Source organism: Gasterosteus aculeatus, chromosome 10, assembly GCF_964276395.1.
Source record: "Gasterosteus aculeatus chromosome 10, fGasAcu3.hap1.1, whole genome shotgun sequence".
Lineage (NCBI taxonomy): Eukaryota > Metazoa > Chordata > Actinopteri > Perciformes > Gasterosteidae > Gasterosteus > Gasterosteus aculeatus.
In genome coordinates, this window is record NC_135697.1 from 14,799,855 (window position 1) to 14,818,239 (window position 18,385).

Below are 18,385 nucleotides of genomic sequence, written 5' to 3' on the forward strand. Positions count from 1 at the left end.
TTAAAGGTAATGAACACACCGCCACAGCGACTACCAGACTGAAAAAATATCTTTATTATGCTTGCACTTCTATATATTTCCTAACATTCAAGCCCTTTTCCCTGCACTTACTACACTTCAGGCATGGGACGGTGTAAAGATTCAATGGGCAAATATTAAATGACAAACGTACTAAATGAGATAACACACACAGGAGAACTGTTCAACCTGCATCAACTGTGTCTCCATGCATCACAAACTATAGACACAGTGGAGACGAATGTTACAAGAAAAGAACCAGAACCGTGGCTTTTTAAAAAAACCTTTAAACGTATATTTTACACTGCATGTCTTTTAAGGATATTTGGCTGTCACTCAAATTAATGTTTAAAATATTAAGACAACATTTGTACGCTATGGTGGGTACCGAATGAATGTCTATTAGACCATGCATATTCAATCAATCATCCTAGAGGTCTGACACATTTAAATATTGCACTGATTTGTCATCATACAAAACTGTCATCCAGTAATTTAGTGATGAGCTCGCCAACGCTGAAAAAAACAAACAAACAAAAACCGTTAAGCGTCTTCCAAATGGACGAGGATTTCAAATGAGCACTCCTCCTCCTCGTCCTCCTTCAAGCTGCGTCTGAAGAGCTGGGAGTGCTGCCATGACGTCTCCCCCTCTCCACCGCCGAGTCTCGCCGCAACAATGAACTCTGAGGAGCCGGAGAGGCTCTGGAATGACTGTGTCTTCCCATCTGCCGGGTCAAACACGCCGGAGGAAATCGTTAGGAGGCACCGCGTCGCACGTTGTGTTCAAATCCGAATATCTGTTACGGAACCATACCTCCGGGGAACTCCGTGGTGTTCTGGCCTGCCTGCAAGTGCCAGCAGACTTCCCCGGAGTGGAAGGTCTGGCTGCTGGCCGTGATCGAGACAGACTTTATCTTCAGTCCAGCCGGGGAAAAGTCAAACTTCCAGCTAACTTTTCCCACAGAGGAGCCTTCTGTTCGAGCGATGTACACCTGAGGGAAGACATAGATTTTTGTTGTTGCAGGATATTAAAAAAAAAAAAAAAAGTGAAGTGTCCTTCACTTTCTTATTGTTCCACATCACTGTTGGTCTTTTAATCTAAAAATGTTCAATATGACATGAAAACAGCAGCAGCATCAGAGTGCTTGCTTTGTGCTGGTGGATGGACCGGTCTCTGAACATAAACCCCCTCTCTTCTCCCGCTGTGGTTCTGACACGCTCCGATTAGATCAAACAATTAAAAAAATCATTGAAACTGCAAATGTGACCTATTAGCATTATGATAAAGGAAAATAACATTCCGGTAGCCTTTTTCTAAGTGATAGCACACTCTGATGAGTTCAGTTTGAAACTAGATGGTAGTTAAAACAATACCCCCTTTATTATTTTACATTCAGAATTAGATGATGGATGTGTTCTTTATACAGTAGCTTTTTTGTTTTCACTCCCTTATAGCCAATAGCATTAAGAACATGTTTCCTATCCCGAGCCATGAATAATAAATAATAACAACAGAAGAAAAACATGGGGTTGTTAGTCAGACAACAACAAACGCACCATCTGCCAGTCGTTCTCCACTTTCCTGAAGACCGACTCCTTGCTCCACACGCACTGATCCCAGCTCTGGGTGACCTCGCGGTTGTTGGACACTCGACAGTACTGGTCTTTGGTGGCGCTGTAGCGCACGTGCAGCGACCGGTCACTCTTCTCCTTCTCAGTGGGAGTGAACACGTAACCTGTAGCCTGAGAGAAAACGCACACGCACACACACACACACACACACAACTAGTCAAATATTGATTTGTATTAGACATCCAGTTGATATGCTTTCATGCTACGATACTTTAAGCTACTCAAATACTAAATATAGTGTTCACATGAAATCCGGGATGAATAATAAATGAAACAACAGAGTGTTAACTATTTAAATATTATTATTCTAGTAATTCAAGCTGCTATAAAAAGCAGCTGTCTATTGGAAACAAAGTTTTCCTTTTAAGATTTTAAATAGTGGGATAAAAATGCAGAGAAATGCTCAATTTATCTGTAATAACCTTGAAAAACTAATTGCCCCCTAATATTGATCCCTAGTTCATCATCACAATAAAACTCCCGTCACAGCCTTTGAAAAGGCTGATTAAAATGTCTATTCAAATAAATATAAAGAAATGGATCGTTAAATATGCGACGCATTCTCTCATCTACAACAACATACAGAACAAACTACCTGTGTGGAGGTGCCTGCATCCGCCTTCCTGGTCTCCCCCCGGGCCACCCGCCAGGCCAGAGAGCCCGAGTTGCGTCCGCCCAGCTCTCCTGGCTTTGGTTTCTTGGGGGAGATGAACTCCACCAGCTCGACGAGCAGCCTCTCCGTCAGCTCCTTCTTCCTCTCTGGACTCAGGGACTGCTGCCTCTTCAGAAACACGGCGGAAGACAAAGGGCTTCATTTACTAAATCAGAATCGACAGAGCAATGAGTGGTACACGCAGAGCTCAACGGGTCGAGATCTACCGAGGCATTAAGTCCGGCAATGGTGTGCAGCAGCCAGGCCTCCTGAACTCTGGTCCTTCTCGTCAGAACCTCTGGGTGCTTGCAGGAATACCTCCAGGTCACGTCGACCACCTGCATCAAACACATGCAGAAGTATCAACGGTGGGATCGGCCGAGGAGACCAACACGGGCCGCACTTCAGTAAACAGTGCACAGCTCTTTGCTTACTGGCCCAAAGGAAGTGCTGATAATACAAATTATAGAACGAGAAAATAAATTCATTTTCACTGAGAAACAAAACAAAAGGAATATCTGGACGTTTTTAAACAACTGTAATAGAAGTATTAATACACATTTGTCTGACCTCGTCCTTTGAGAAAGCCAGAATGTAGGCCAGTTTCTTCCCCCAGCCGACCTCATACAGAAGAGGTTTGTCACAGCCGTTCTCACAGGAGTCACAGTGCAGCCAGCGGCGCTGAGACAACGAGTAGACCTCGGTCCACACGTGGTCTGAAACATCACAGAACCCAACGGACGTGCAATGAGCCTCTGGAGCACTTGAATTCAGTGCGCTGTACATTTTGTGGCATATTAAAAATGTGACATTACATTTAGCGGACACTTTTATCCAAAGCGACTTACAATAAGTGCATTCAACCATAGGGATACAAGAAAGAAGACAATTTGAAGACAAAGTGCAATTTCATCAAATGAGCCAATCGACTTGAAAACCCCATGTTTTTAATATACTGTATAGTGTGCAGGTGCGCAATACGTTTTTTTATACATGTTCAATTAGTATTTAATATCTTTACTTTAGATTAGCATTATCATCATTATTATTGTATGATTGCTATAAAAATAATTTTATGCCAATTTGCTAATCAGATAAAGATTGTAGCTCCAGTTGTGATAACACCCAACTAAATGACAACGGAGTAAACTTAATTTTCTGATGAAGCACATTAGATGTGGGTGAAAGCTCAAGAAGAAGTTGTTGGTGGCTTTCACCAAATAGCTCATTCATATTCACGACAAGATTGTAATATGTCCTCTTAAAATATCATGTAAACAGCTGCTTTAGCTCTGCAGAGCAGAAAATAGAATCAGGGATGCAAATCGCACCTCGTGATGAATACAGTATCCATCTATGAACCACATGCGTCAGTCCCGTACATACCAGTGCTGTCCCAGATGTATCTGGCCTCCAGGCCGAGGGCTCTGCAGCACAGCGTCATGCAGTTAGCCCACTCCCCACAGCGCCCCCTCCTGGTTTCAAGAAGCTTCTCGGGATTGTTGTATCTGGCATTAACAAGAGAGCAATTAATTAAAGCATGAGTTTCTGCAACTTAATCCTAGTTTTCAATATTAGCTCAAAATGATTTTCTTGGAGCAGTAAGAACTAACAGGAATGCTCCACACACCTGGGGAATCTGGTGGAGAGCTGGCAGCTCTCACAGTAGTGGTTCTCTACTCGCTGGGCTCCCCAGCGGATGTCATCGGGGGTGGGACTAAGGGACCTGGAGTTCACGGTCGGGCCTTTGCATTGGCTGCAGGGCAGACAGTCCACCCAGGAGAAGAAGTCCTGCTTGAACCATCTGAGCAGCTCCAGCACCAGGAAGTCTTCCATTCCAAGTTTACATTCTGTAAAAAGGAAAGCAAGTCAGGTGGTTCCCTCGAATCACCATTTAATGCATATCTTTATTTGCATACGGTTCAACATACAACCGATTGTCCTGACTGACTACGGGGACTTCACCTGGATCAACCTCCTTCGCCTCCGTCAGCTTCTGTTCAGCAGCAGAGCACAGCTGCTGGTGAGGGATGTGGCTCCTGGCTTTCTGCTGCAGCTCAGGGTTTTCATAAATCATCACATGTTGGAAGTTTGACTGGAGGGACAGGAAAAAACTCATACTGTTCTCCTGATGGAAAGACAAGAAAATAAACACCAAGATTATACAACTGTTACACAATGCCCTCCAATATCTCAAAATAATAGAAACCGTATTAATATTGTAAAGGTCCAAAGAGTTGAGAATTTAAGATGATGTTGTCTAATTTAAAACCCTGAATCTTTCGTCTTTAATAATCACTGTAGCCACCAATACCTGAACTGGGAAATCACCAATTTAAGATAAAGAAATAGAGAACATTCCAACCACTCTCCAATTGTCTAACATGGCCATATTATAAAAGGTGTAGTACACACAAACCAGGGCTTTGAGATACTCTAAAACGCTGTCAATGAAACCCTCATCATATGGAAAAATTGGCATTAGATTAGATGAACGTCATAAGGTTTCTTCATCTTTAATTTGTCTTTAGAAGAGAACAAAGTGAGTCGAGGGGTCTTTAGTGTCACAGTGATTTTACAGCGTGTAACACACATACTCTAAACGAGGGAAGAATACATCTTTACCAAAGATGAAGGCTCTGATGGAGGTGGTGTAACTGGCTGGCTGGAGGCAGCAGCAGAGCTCTCTGGCGCCGGGGACGGGGTCGAGACCGAGGTCGAGGCCAAGGGTGCAACGGCCTGAGCGATAGGTTGGACGGGCTGTCCCCCACACAGTCTCTGATCCCGCTCTGCTGCCACGGAGTCCCTGATGAGCTTCAGCTGTTCTACCGATGCAGACTTGGGGAACACCAGGTGGGTTTCAGCCTGTAAAGAGGTGCAAGAGGTCATAGGATTTACACACAGTTGGGCCGATGAGGGATGAACTAATACTTGTCAATTACCTCCTCAAATCCCATCTCAAAAAGACATTCCACAGCACCTTTGACGGGCAGCAGCTTGGTGGAGAATGTGGGATTGCCTATGCGGATCGACCTGTACTTTTCCTCATTGGGAGACCTGTTGGGGGGCGACATGAAACGAGTAAGTAGAAGTGTTCCTGATGCCTGACGTGTTCATATATGCCACCTATTGACGGGTTCTCTGCTTTACAATCACACAAATAGGTAGAAATCTGATTACACCCAAGAAACATGACATGGTGACTTCAGGGCGGTGGAAGAATTGCCCAACGAGCACCCATGGCGATTGATCCTTTAATCATTTCAGAATTTTACCTTGTGCGTGTGTTGACAAAGACAAAACACTTTATAACGCATATAGCGGGGCTAAGCTAGGTTAGCTGTACCCGGCGGTTGGGCTAACGTTGGCACGGTTGTTAACGATTAGTGTACAAAAAGAAGGAAAAAAAACACACACATCATCACGTCGCTGGTGTGTTGCGTTGTTATACGTTCACAACCTTACCGTAAAATGTTATCAGCATATGTAAGCAACAACTTCGCAACGTCTAGAAAGACTTCATTTGAATTCTCACACAGCGTCGTCACTGCTGGTGACAAAACCATGGTGGTATTTCCTGAACAAACTGGTTCAAGTCTTTCACTAGCGCTGAAGCTAAAGTTGCAATTTTGGCTAGTGGGTGTTTTCGGGTCTGTTTTTAGGTGACCCGTAATCGCCTGAGTAGAAGTTTGTCGCGCTAAGTAACGGGCATAACTTTTTTTTTTAATTTGAGAAGTCTTTTTTAAAGTCATACAATAAATCATCGTTTTCCTGGTCAATTGGTTTGTCCTATTTTTAACAACGACGTTTAGACTTTAATCCGGCGTTCGAAAGTGCTACCTAAGACTCGCAACAGACCCGTCCAAGGATGTTTGTTTGTTTTGTTTCGTGAATGTGATGAGTTTAATCAATTTGCAAACAATCCTCGGTCCAGTAAGTAACACGCTTAATTCCGGAGCTACAATCAAGGTGAGTACAGTTATAACGTCAGACATAACGGCATGTGGGCTCTATCGCTCTCCTGCTGCACTATGCTCCAGCTGAGGACACACAACGTGAGGACATTTCTTCAAAAGGCCGTCTGTGTTTGTCCAAACCAAGACTCCAGACACTGCAGCTCTGCAAAGCACAAAAGGAGGGTTGTTATAACTGGGATAGGGTTAGTGTGTCCTCTGGGCACAGGGACTGTCCTAACCTGGGACCGCCTCATTAAAGGACACAGTGGGATCGTTGCTCTTCCCTCTGAGGACTACAAGTCCATCCCCTGCAAAGTGGCGGCGCTGGTGCCCAGAGGAAACGACCACGGCCAGTTTGAGGAGGAGCGGTTCGCGTCCCGTGGGGAGATCGGCAGCATGTCCTCCGCCACCGTGATGGCTCTCGGAGCTGCTCAGCTGGCCCTGGAGGACTCGGGCTGGCACCCCGAAACCCCGGAGGAACAAGTCAACACCGGGGTGGCCGTCGGCATGGGCATGGTGTCCCTGGATGAAATCGCTCGCACCTCGGCGGCCTTCCGAGAGAAGGGCTACAAAAAAGTCAGTCCCTTCTTCGTGCCGCGCATCCTTGTCAACATGGCTGCTGGGCACATAAGCATCAGACACAAACTGAAGGGTCCCAACCACGCGGTGTCCACGGCGTGCACCACGGGTGCCCACGCCGTAGGCGATGCCGCCAGGTTCATCGCCCACGGCGATGCGGCCGCTATGCTCTCGGGGGGAACAGAATCCTGCGTGGGGCCTCTGTCGGTCGCCGGCTTCGCCAGGGCCCGGGCCCTCGCCACCAAATGGAACGACGACCCCGCCCAGGCGTCGAGGCCCTTTCACCCGGAGCGAGAGGGATTCGTGATGGGCGAAGGCGCGGCGGTGCTCCTCCTGGAGGAGCGTGACCACGCGGTAAAACGAGGGGCCAGGATCTACGCGGAGATCCTGGGTTATGGGCTCTCTGGAGATGCCAGTCACATCACTGCACCCACTGCGGATGGAGATGGAGCATTCAGGTGACTCGTCTTAGTCTAAAAGAACGACCTGAAAGAGGCAAAAAATGGGATATTTGGTATTTTCACCACATGATGCCATTCACAGTTTATAGAATGTGATCCTGAAGGTTATAAGTTAATTCATTGGAGCTTGGAGAAACACCCGTGAGTTGAACTTGTCCCACTGTCTTTTTCAGATGCATGTCTGCGGCCCTCAGAGATGCCGGCGTCTCGCCGGCTGACGTGACGTACGTGAACGCTCACGCCACCTCCACGCCCTTGGGAGACGCGGCGGAAAACGCCGCCATCAAGAGGCTCTTCCGGCATGCGGCCCAGAACCTGGCCGTCTCCTCCACCAAGGGGGCCACCGGACACCTGCTCGGGGCCGCGGGGGCCCTGGAGGCAGCCTTCACCGCCCTGGCCTGCTACCACGGGGTCCTGCCCCCGACCCTCAACCTGGACCGGACCGAGCCGGAATTCGACTTGAACTACGTCCCCCGCGCGGCACAGCCGTGGGACGCTCGGGGCCGGCGCGTCGCCCTCACCAACTCGTTCGGATTCGGCGGCACCAACGCGTCGCTGTGCATCAGCAGCATCTGATGACACAATTGTTTATTGTGGCGTCATGGAGTTTCCATGAGCATCATCGCTTCTTCTGCTAGTTGGTTTGTGCGTTCTCATGAACTGATTCAAGGAAAATGTCAGTGACAGAATAAAAGCATTGAATCCTTGTTTAAAATGTATAATTGTGAGTAAAATGTATTTAGGTGACTTTGTGAATAAGCCTTTTTAATTATTTATTATTTAATTATTAGCCTTTTTAGGAACTATCATGTGTATTTTTATGTTGAATCTTCTGAAATAATGAAAATTGCACTTGTCGTGCAGTAAAAATATTCCTAAGTAGCTAACAAAAGAACGGAAAATGTAGCTTATGTTCCGTTCTTTAGTAAATGTCCTCTTCCCCATCTGATCCAATAGAAACAGAGCTCAGCCCTGAGAGCGGCCGTCTCTTTAGTCCAGCAGGTGGTGCACGTTGCTCCTATGAACATTTCCAAAGCAGTCAGACATTCAGTAGACACTCGAACAACAGAAAAATAAACATCACAACATTTACAAGCAGCACTAACTGAGTGAGGTCTTCCTCTGAGGACCCTGAAGCTTTTATACAATATTCAAGAGCTCTGAAGAGAAGCAGCCAGAGAGAAACACAAAAGGCCTTTTGGATCCATTAGAGTACGCAGAGAGCAAATCATCCTATTGAAGAGGTTGTTATGAATAATCATAGAAGATAATGTATGATAATTGCCTCTTGTTTGCTTCCTACATCCAAGCTGTTTTCTTTAAACAGGAACCAAGCCCCCCCCAAAGATTGGCCAATTTGTTACAATTATGAAATAAGTGGAGCTTTTGGTGCGTGCAGCTGACTTTAATAACGTCTTTAATGGAGGCGCGATCTAACAGTGGTGTCTTTTGTGATCCCTTATCGAGGCACTTTCAAAACCAAGGCCTCTGACTCTGTGCCGTCGTCCTTTTGAATTCGGCCGTTCATTTCAATTTAACGACTCGCAACTTGTGAAAACAGCAATGGGTGACCAGAGTAGAGGGGAAAAAGAGGTCAAATAGTACCATTATATATCAAATGGTGTAAACAATCCCCGAAGGGAAAAGGACATGATGCTTCCTGGTTGCTTGTGTTCAAAGACTGAACAACAGTGATTCTCCTCCTTTAGCGAGGAAACACATCGTTAGCGCCTGGCCTCCTGGGAGGGACGTATGTCGTCTATGGAGGGACACCGAGGGGCCGTGGTGGAGAATGAATGTGTGTTTATACTTTGCACGAGACACGTCTCATTTTAGGTATTTGGATTTTATTTGTTTTATTGTTTTCAAAAATGTAACGAAAAAAGGAGCATTAAATATATACCACTCATATTTTTTTTAAACAAGGTAAATTCATTTGATTAATATTCTACAACCTTCCCTTCATAAATCAAACAACTTACCATTTATTACATAATTCCTAAAAAAAAATTTTCATCTCACGCCGTCTCTAACCACTAAGGGGAGGAGAGAAAATGGTTTCATGATATTGTTGGTGGGCGGACATTAAACATGACATTAAAGACTCATTAGTGGCTGCAGACGTAGTCCATTACACCACAAAATAGCTTTTCATCGTTCCCAGAGCGTTGAGTAAAAGCTTGACATTCTTGCAAATATACGAATTCTACTTTACGTATTCAAGCCTGATATTCTATGTAGGAGAGCTAATGGCCTCTTTGGCGTGTCTGTTCAAGTTGCATTTAATCAGACGGCCTCGGTGTAGTGCGTTAAAATCAGACCATTAGACGCCAAAGCCATGAGACAAGCCAGAGAACGGAAGATCCTTTATGGAGACAAAGAAGTTTCAAAAATTGACTCGGTACTACAGTAAAGGTCAAAGTTCAAGCATAAATATCCATTCAAATAACAATAATGTGATGTGGCCAGTTGTGCAAATATCCTGATTTGGGACCAGACGGAATGATCAGCAAACCAACTAACATGCAGCCATAGTCTGAATATCTCCTTTGATGAGTAATTACACTGTCCAGTCTGAATTTGGGAGCATGATGTAAAGCCGGACCCAGGTGATGAATCACTGTGCTGGGGAATGTCGTTCCGCACCCATTTTTAGCGATTACTTTTTATTAGCTGCTCCGGATGTCGCATCCTGCTAATGAGTAAATCAATTATTCATCCATTTTTTTAAAATTTGAAATAATCCGACATGGATGAACGAGTTGCAACCAGCTTCTCCCTTTTTTTTTTTCACGTCACAAAGGAAAGCCCGCCATCTTCGGGGTGAATATTTTTGGCTTCAGGACTCGACATCAATCTCTGTCAAATTTCTGACCCTTATTCACAGTGTTATTCGGCAGTTTGTTACTCTGCATTATTCCATCCAGAGCTACATGCACCATTGATTCCTTGCATTATAGAATACATTATATCCACTGTACCATTAAATGCACCAGGTTCTCAACCTTTACATGGCGAATGGACGTAAATGCCCCCACAATGTCAGAGCGTTTCACTCACAGGCCGGTGGATTTTGCAGCAGCCGTGCTTCATGATTCCTGCGTGATTCTCTGCTCTCTGTACTCTAAGAGAGGCAAGTGAAGCCATTCCACCGCCCTCCGTACCAACGGCGCCGTGGCCGAGCAGCAACCACCGATTCCTGCAATGGTGACTTTGCTTCATGTGATTCCTTCTTTTGCTCTTGATTTCCCTTCCCCTGTTTTTTTTTTTACGTCTCTGACTCCTAATTAAGGAGACATCCAAGCTGAATTATGATTGCCATGGCAACAGAGTCAGCATGCATTCCCTTTGATATCACCCTGTCCCACATGGAGCACAGCTTATCACCAGGTTCTAAAATTAGACCCCTCTCTCTCTCTCTCTCTCTCTCTCTTCATTCCTCCGCTGGTCATTATTCAGGTCCAATGTTTTGCCTTTTGTTCTGTTATGGGATGCTGGGAATTGTGGCCGTTATTAGATTGTTACAATTGACTGAGGATATTGCCGTAATACTCATTAGGCATCATGGTGGAATTGAATTGATATACTTCTTCTATTAGTTAAAGCAGTGGTTCCCTTGCTAGGGGCCGTCTGCGGGGTCATGAGATGATTAACTTTAATCCTACCATCCAGGGTTTCCTTTGGATAAATATGTCCTTAAAGACTTCATATCATTATTTTTTTTACTTAATATATCGACCTGTGTCAGACGCCCCCAGCGTATTCATTTATTTCCATTTCGAAGACACAGATTTTCTCTTGAGCTCTATTTCTGTTTCAACACAGACAGCACATTCATTATAACTTTCCTCAAATAATAACAGTAATAGCTGATTTGAGAGGAAATATAAAGAAACATATTTGAACTTGTCTCTGACAGCATGTCTTTCTTCTTCTGAACATTTTCCGAGGTCATGTTTTATGAATTTATGAAATTAGGGTTTTAAAAATGCTGTCAGGAGTTACCGGGTCACACCAGAAGGCTTAGGTACCATGTGTTCCACTTAAATCATTACCAGACACGTGCACTTCTGACCTTTCCAACATCTCTCTATTCTGCTTCCTGCAAATATCAACTGTCTCGCTGAGTGTTTAAACCACAACCGGCACTGTGTTGCACTGATACGAGGGGAGCAATTCGACTAACAGATGTCACTGAAATGCTATTTTTATCGCACTATAACAGTTATTGTATTGTATACTCTGCGCCATCGCCGTCTCTCTCTCTCTCTCTCTTGTCTTTTTGTCCGAGGCGCTCACGCCCGTCTGATGTGACACGTCGGTAAAAAAAGCGGGTCAGCGCAGGCCGGCGAGGTCCAGGACGGTGCCACACATGTCGCCGTGTGCTGTTGCATCCGCTTCTCCTTGAAGGTGAAAACAGACTCCTTCGTCATCAGCGTCTCTTTGCTTCCTCCCTCGGCCCTTTCTTGTCATGAGTGATATGTCAGTGGTAGCGGAGAGGTGATTGTAATCAACCAGCTCTTTTAACTAAGACAAGTGCTGTCTGTCCCCCCCCCCCCCCCCCCCCCCCCCCCTGTAATTATCACCCATCAGCAAACTCTTTTTACGCTTGAGAACGATCACCTGAGGCATTAATGTCAATTCACGTTCATTCAAATGAAATATGAAATGTTTCAGCGACTGACATTGACACAAAAGTCTCACTTTATATTCCCACTACGGACATAAAGGAAAGACAAGAAAGAACATTGTTATTATTTTAATCATTATATTTATGCTTTTATAAAGTAATGGGGGTAGAAACCTGGTGTCCGTGTCCCTCTGCTACAGAGTCAGCTCATTGTTCAGCTGTTGAACCCACAACCTTGTTTCTGTTCAGGTTCCATCACCAAACACTGCGTGTGCTTCATTTTCATTCCCACCCTCAAACAAACCGCACATCTGTCCGCCGGGAACCAGGCCGACGCCCATCTCCACAGGAGGACTTTGATTGACAGCTTTCACCCTCGGCCCAGACGAGCAGCTGGGAGGCCCTGAACCCCTCGACGCGCGTTGTGTCTCGCCTGACATCGCAGTTGGAGTCTAAGTGAAGGAGGGTGTCTGGGCTGCAAGGCTGAAAGTGCTGTGTGAAGAGCGCGACGGCAGTTTGGGAAATCACTTCGCTCGGAGAGCCTTTTCCGTGCAAAGTAAAGTGTGAGGCGGATATTTCAGATCGCGTGCAGTTAAATGAGCTGTGGGGTTCGTTTCTCTCCGTGTCTAAACACCAGCAACAGTTCTGTTGGACCATGATAATATATTTAGACATCACTGCCGTCAGAAGACAAAGAGGTGCATTGCTGGTTAATAAAAGGCTTTGTTAGTAATTCAAAATATTGTATTCCTCTGTGGTGAAGGAGGCATCTTTAACCATTCATGTTCATGGGATAACCATTTGCATTTCCCCACAAAAGCATGCAAAATGGGTACATTTCTGGAAGCCCTTACAAGGAACCCGTTGTTCTAATGTCGGCGTTTACGGGCATTTGCTCAGGCTCTCTCATCAATACCTCGGTGACTAGTTTGAGGTGTTTTTGGTGTCAGTGTTGCCCCCGGCGACAGCTGCATACAGCTGCAAGCTGATTACTTCAAGCGGGAAATGTTTAACCTTGTCACACTTCCAGGTTTCCAGAGAGAAAACACAATCAAGCAGGTGTGCTTCTCAGAAGCTCGTGTGGCCGATCAATAAGGCTTATGAAATCTGTAATGGGTTTGTTATGAGTGTTTTCAATGATAATCGATTAACGTTGGACACACACAGTTGATTTACCTCCACCTGGAGGATTACCTTTGTGTTTGTCTTGACTGGCATGAATGTTATTAGCTGGACTTTCATGTGCGTTCTCAGCCGGCCGCAGCTGACAGAAAAAAACAAATATTCCGACACGGTCGAGCTCCACAAATCACTTCACCTTTAGTCACAAGTTCCTACATTTCCTACTTGTGGATTGTTTAATCTGTATAACATTTATGTTTTGCTTTTCATCTATTAAACTGAACACGGCGATCTATCGTCACCAAAAGGAAAGAATCAACAGCCGCACGCCTTCTGTGTGTGATTCTGCTTTAATGTCCAAAAGTAAAAAGGGTTTTTGCTTCGAGGAGTCGTCCAGTCGCGTCTGGTTCATTCTTTCCCTGCAGGTTTTATGTTTCCAACATAACATTATGTTATCATTGCTGCAGAAATAACAATTCCTGTGAGCTTTTTACAAGCTATAATCACGTTTGGTGATTATTAGTCATTATAAAGCACCTCATGTACTATAATTAGCCAATTGCAATGGGTCGGTCCTGTGCTGCCTTCTGCCGTAATTATCTTCCCAATGAGAATATTTTGCTGGGCACAATCACAGTCGAGGACTGCAGAAATCTCTTTGCATAATGTGATGAGTCTCTCTTGGAAAAAAGTGCTCAGAGAAGCCCTCAGTGCTGCTGTCCACATTATTATCACATCAACTACACGTAGGCCCGAATGACAGGATAAGGTGCATTTCAGGACAGCTGGTTGTAAAAGACAAGAAATGAAAGCTACCCATTCTTTCATACATCTTACTGCTTCACCTTTATTCAGAGTTATTAGCTCTTTACCTTCAGCTCTGTTAGTATTTGATGGCACAAACATCACAACACGTCTTCCACCAAATCTGATCAACTGTCAGAGGAGACTATACAAATCAAGGCCACTGGTTTTAACTTTGGTGTTATTGACACTTTTGATTCATGTTTGTTTTTTATACATTTATTCAGTACTTGTTTATTATTTTATTAAATGTTACAATAATTTAAATTAAAAAATATACAGTAGGGACGTTTTACTACTGTCACAGAATCTACTGTCCGCTTTGATAGCAGAATTTATTTTTGAACACAGCTTCAAAAGTACTCAACATCTGTCTCACGGAGGCAGATGTTAGTTAAAGTATTTTAGGTAACTCGTGAGATTAATGTTTGAACCATATCACCGAGGTAAACCGAAGGTAAGGATTACCATCTGTTCGTCGCAGCTGTGGACGAGGCGTTGTCATGGATTCTCTCACTCCATCACTACCTGTTGGCGTTCCCACTGACGAGCACGCGACCAACCGACCCCCGGAGAAGCGTTCCTCAATCACAGAGAGGAACGTCTTCTGCGCGGATCGCGAGATGGACTCATCTTCTCCGCAGGTTTGCAGTGGAGTTTTTGTATCACGAAGGTTGGAATGTCCTTTGGACGCTGTTGATATTCATGAGGCAGGGTGAAACTGCCGGAGCAGCGCCAGTGTGGGGTGGATGTTTCGACGGCCTCCTCCAGCCGCCGGGAATTCAATAGACACATCAATGAAGCGCAGACGGGAGCATTTGCATCCGTCATTTAGGTTTAGATTAGACCTGCTGCCAGAAGGGATCCCGCCAGTGACGCCGAGGGCTGGAGCAGGCAGGCCGACAGGCCGGCTTTCTCATCTTAGGGCGAGGTTGTGTTTGAAAAGAATTGCAACTGCATTGAAACCAACAGAGGAACGCTTCATCCGCCATTCAAGGTCCACCAAAGATACTTTAGAACCGGATCTACTGCACGTTCAATGGTGACAGAACGAAGGTTGAACGCACACAGCATGGTACTACGTAAGGCTGAATCCGTCCATTCGTCGTGTTACCTAGGCAACGAATGTCACTCGAGAAACTATAACAAATAAGCTACTGTGTGTTACTGTATCAGAGGAGTTAAGAAAGCTTCAAGTACTTAAAGTAATACAGTGTGAGAGTTAGTAAAACGATTGATTTCCTTCATTTCATCAAGACGTTTCTCCTTTTTTTTCATATTATCCGGGGAAGAAGAAGAAAAGAATTCAAGGTTGCATGTGGTGAGATCCAAAAGCGGCCATTTTGTAGTTGAAGCGTTCCTTTTAAGTAGAACAAGAAGTCACACAGTGTATAACAACTATTATGACATGCTACATTAGTTCCTGAACAGTACAGCAGTCCTTCATTCTCCACATTGAAATCCTTGTCACATCAGTGTTTTAATGTCTGATAACGTTGAAACCGCTGATCGAGGGGCCCCCCCATGCTGCCTTGTGTTCATTGGAAAATCTGTCGTCCCAAGACGGATGTTAGAACCTGCTGATCAAAATGTCAATATGACAGCCGAGCGGGGAAATCAAGCAGCATTAATTCCATTTTGAGTGCAGTGATTGATAGGAAATGTTTGTGCAGAGGTGGATGTAATAATGGGGGGTTACCCGGGGTGGGGGGCTGCCGCTACAATTAGGTACATTTTCCTCAGTACACTCGCGAATTTGTAAAGTAAACTTCATCCTTTATGGATTATTTTCACTCACTGGGCCCCATTGAAAACGTCTTTGTTATATTGTGACAGTTGTTTCAGAAGCTTTGTAAAAAGTAGATGAAGATGCTAATTAACATCCCAAAGTATCCCGGTGGCTAATGGAAGCTAGTAAAATGACAAAGAAGACGAGTCGCCTTGTGGAAACGCACCCGGGGAGAATAATCAATGGCGCCCTCATCATTAGCGTTTACAGCAGCAGCTGAAAACTAATCTCTGATAAAGCCATCGTATGGTAGCGGCCCAGCACCCAACAGCTTGAGGTCAAAATGAGGAACCAGCTGGTAGAGAAAGAACAAACTACAACACCAGACACGCTGTGCCCCTGGATTTACTATTCACAGATCTACGGATTGTACAAAGAAGGCCAATTTGCTTTTAAATGCTTTAGAAATAGCCGGTATTCCAAATGTTCAGAGGAGGGTATATTTTGCCGGACGGTATATTAAACTTTTGTTTCTCGAAATTCCTTTTTCTCTCCTCACTTGTCTTGTATAAAAGCAGAAAAGTAGTCCGTGGATGTGAGATGTGAGTTTCCACATAAGTACCCTTCCTCCTCGGCATCGTGGGAGGTTGCTTTATGGCTTTCTGCCAGTCACACCTACAGTCTATGGGAATATCTGTGGGTCACGCTCGTCTTTTTGGATACCTCCCAGTTCATTTCGTTTTCGCGACCTCTGGCGTATCGGAGAACAATGTGGATAAAACGAGTAAAAATGCCTCTATTCATGCTTGGAGCGCTGGTTGCGTCTTGGCGTGTGGCGTCACAGCGAGGTCACCACGTTCTTTTCCTCGTGCTCGCTTAAAGACCCAAACCTGTGTTCCATGTCAGCATCTGGCAACCCAAGCTATAACTGGGGATGCTGCACACAGGTGCTGGGAACGGGTGCATATTTAAACAAAACTTCAGTAAGATAAATGTATTATTTTGCATATAAAACAGGCACAAATGGTCTTTGAGGGATTTCGCTGTCGGATTCAGTGCACCTTTTGTCTCCTCTCTGCGGCAGTTAGGGTGAGTTACCATCCAATTATCCTCCAAAATGTGCATTAAACCTAAAATGTGAAGGCTTGCTTCTAAATTTAGACTGGAAAGTTTCACCCAGAAGTCCTTTATAGCTTTTCTTGCTGATCAAAATGTGACCTAGAGAGTCGACTGCACTCCAGTGCTGTGAAGCGTTGATGATCGCAGATGACACAGAGGGTGTTCCTCATCCTTTCACACCAAAGTTAGATTGGCCATGAATGTGAGAGTCTTCCCTCTGGGGGAAGAGGAGAAGATCAGAGGGTGAAATGGTTGGATAACTACGTCCTTTTCATAATTAATAGCTGTATGAAGGCGGGCCATTTTTAGCCAATATTTTCTGCAGGGCAGGATTCAGTGAAGTGCTTGACTTCAATCAAAGGGGTTATCAGTGTTGCATTGCGTTTGACTTTGGAATATATATATTAAGAGGAAGCAAATCACAAACATTTTTCCAAATTTGTGACCTTTGCATCATGCAGAGTAGAATGCCCAAATAAATGTGACACCTTTATTGTTACGGTTCAGGTTTCAGACAAATACACAAGTTCAATTCCTAAATAATATAAATATTATGTAACTGAGAAAACTATAGTTGCTCCAATGTTCATTCCATACTATTGACATGAACAGAATATTAAATATTTCTTTCACACAGCATTGTTCTCTAAATGTAAAACCCATACGAGGGGCAGTAAACTAGGCCCATGGGGCTTTAATTTACTGTTATTTATAGCCTTCAACATTTATCCTACTATACCGTATTAGGGGAAGCCGAGCAGGAAAAAAACATTTAACATCAGGCTCCTTGTTGCAATAAGTATCAGCAAACCAGTTGAAAAATGGCCGCTTTGTATGTAGTTTCTATTGTCTATTGTAACAAACTACCCGAAATTCACGATGCAACCACAAGGAGAGGGTTGGAAGCACCGAGGTTGATACCGAGTGACTCTGTTTATTCTGCGGTTGGGGCTAAAAAATGTGTTTTTGAAGAAAGGGAAAGAAACCACGAGCTTTTCATAACTACAATCCCACACTTCCATCTGCAGAGTTTGTCGCCGCACGTGAAAGGTGCTGATGGAAAGTTGACGGGGTGTCTGAGGGGCTCTTTGTTTGGGACATGTCATGGCAATCTGCTGTTGGATTTCTGAGTGCAAGTAGAAAGTTTAGCCTCAGTGGTGGTGAGAGACATTGTGTATGAGGTCACCAGCTGATGGCCCGTCAACACCCCCCCCCCCCCCCAGCAGACAAGGGTATCATCATCGGAACAAAGCCATGTGCAGCAGATGGGACCTAAAATACATCTATATCAGTTTAAGTGTATATTGTGTTTCAAAACCATTTGGGGCTTTATTTTGCTGTCAGAAGTGAAAGTGAAACCCGGGCTCTCTTCCAAGCCAGCGGACGGGAGTTTACCTCCAGGCCTTTCTGTCAGAAAGGGTTTATTTTTAACCCAGACCCTGATCTATTCCTCTAACCAACCAAGGGGTCTAAACCTGGGGGGATTTCTTCTGGACACGTCTTGGCGCATGGGACTTCTCCCGCGATCCTGACGGGGACCTTGGATATCCATAAAAGTCCTGAATATCCGGGAGGCGCCGGTGTTAAGGCACTTAACAGACAGATGGACTGACAGAATGAAAGACGGATCATTAGATTTAGAAATATTGGGGATCAGACAGTACAATAGCGTAATGAAAGAAA

At 44.7% G+C, this 18,385-nt stretch overlaps 2 protein-coding genes across 2 annotated transcripts; one reads left to right on the forward strand and one right to left on the reverse strand.

Moving 5' to 3' along the window:
• Positions 1-31: 31 nt before the first annotated feature.
• On the reverse strand, positions 32-6,066 carry ngly1 (N-glycanase 1). Its single transcript, XM_040187964.2, has 12 exons — positions 5,768-6,066; positions 5,245-5,359; positions 4,928-5,167; positions 4,268-4,430; positions 3,933-4,152; positions 3,689-3,810; positions 2,873-3,018; positions 2,530-2,640; positions 2,246-2,431; positions 1,576-1,761; positions 833-1,010; positions 32-743 (listed from the first exon to the last, which is right to left on the reverse strand). Exons 1-12 carry the CDS (start codon positions 6,064-6,066, stop codon positions 562-564), a joined length of 2,148 nt encoding a protein of 715 aa, XP_040043898.2. The 3' UTR covers positions 32-561.
• On the forward strand, positions 5,920-8,013 carry oxsm (3-oxoacyl-ACP synthase, mitochondrial). Its single transcript, XM_040187968.2, has 2 exons — positions 5,920-7,295; positions 7,472-8,013. The coding sequence occupies exons 1-2, from the start codon at positions 6,304-6,306 to the stop codon at positions 7,872-7,874; spliced, it is 1,395 nt and encodes a 464-aa protein (XP_040043902.1). The 5' UTR covers positions 5,920-6,303; the 3' UTR covers positions 7,875-8,013.
• Positions 8,014-18,385: the final 10,372 nt, after the last annotated feature.

Bases quoted from the DNA above. Each gene is read 5' to 3' on its own strand.
- ngly1 (XM_040187964.2), bottom strand. From the start codon at position 6,066: ATGATTTATTGTATGACTTTAAAAAAGACTTCTCAAATTAAAAAAAAA. The intron at 5,168-5,244 runs GTAATTGACAAG...ACCTCTTTACAG, and splicing joins TTGAGATGGGATTTGAGGAG to GCTGAAACCCACCTGGTGTT. The intron at 1,011-1,575 runs GTGCGTTTGTTG...GTCTTCCCTCAG, and splicing joins TGGAGAACGACTGGCAGATG to GTGTACATCGCTCGAACAGA.
- oxsm (XM_040187968.2), top strand. From the start codon at position 6,304: ATGTGGGCTCTATCGCTCTCCTGCTGCACTATGCTCCAGCTGAGGACA. The intron at 7,296-7,471 runs GTGACTCGTCTT...TGTCTTTTTCAG, and splicing joins GATGGAGATGGAGCATTCAG to ATGCATGTCTGCGGCCCTCA.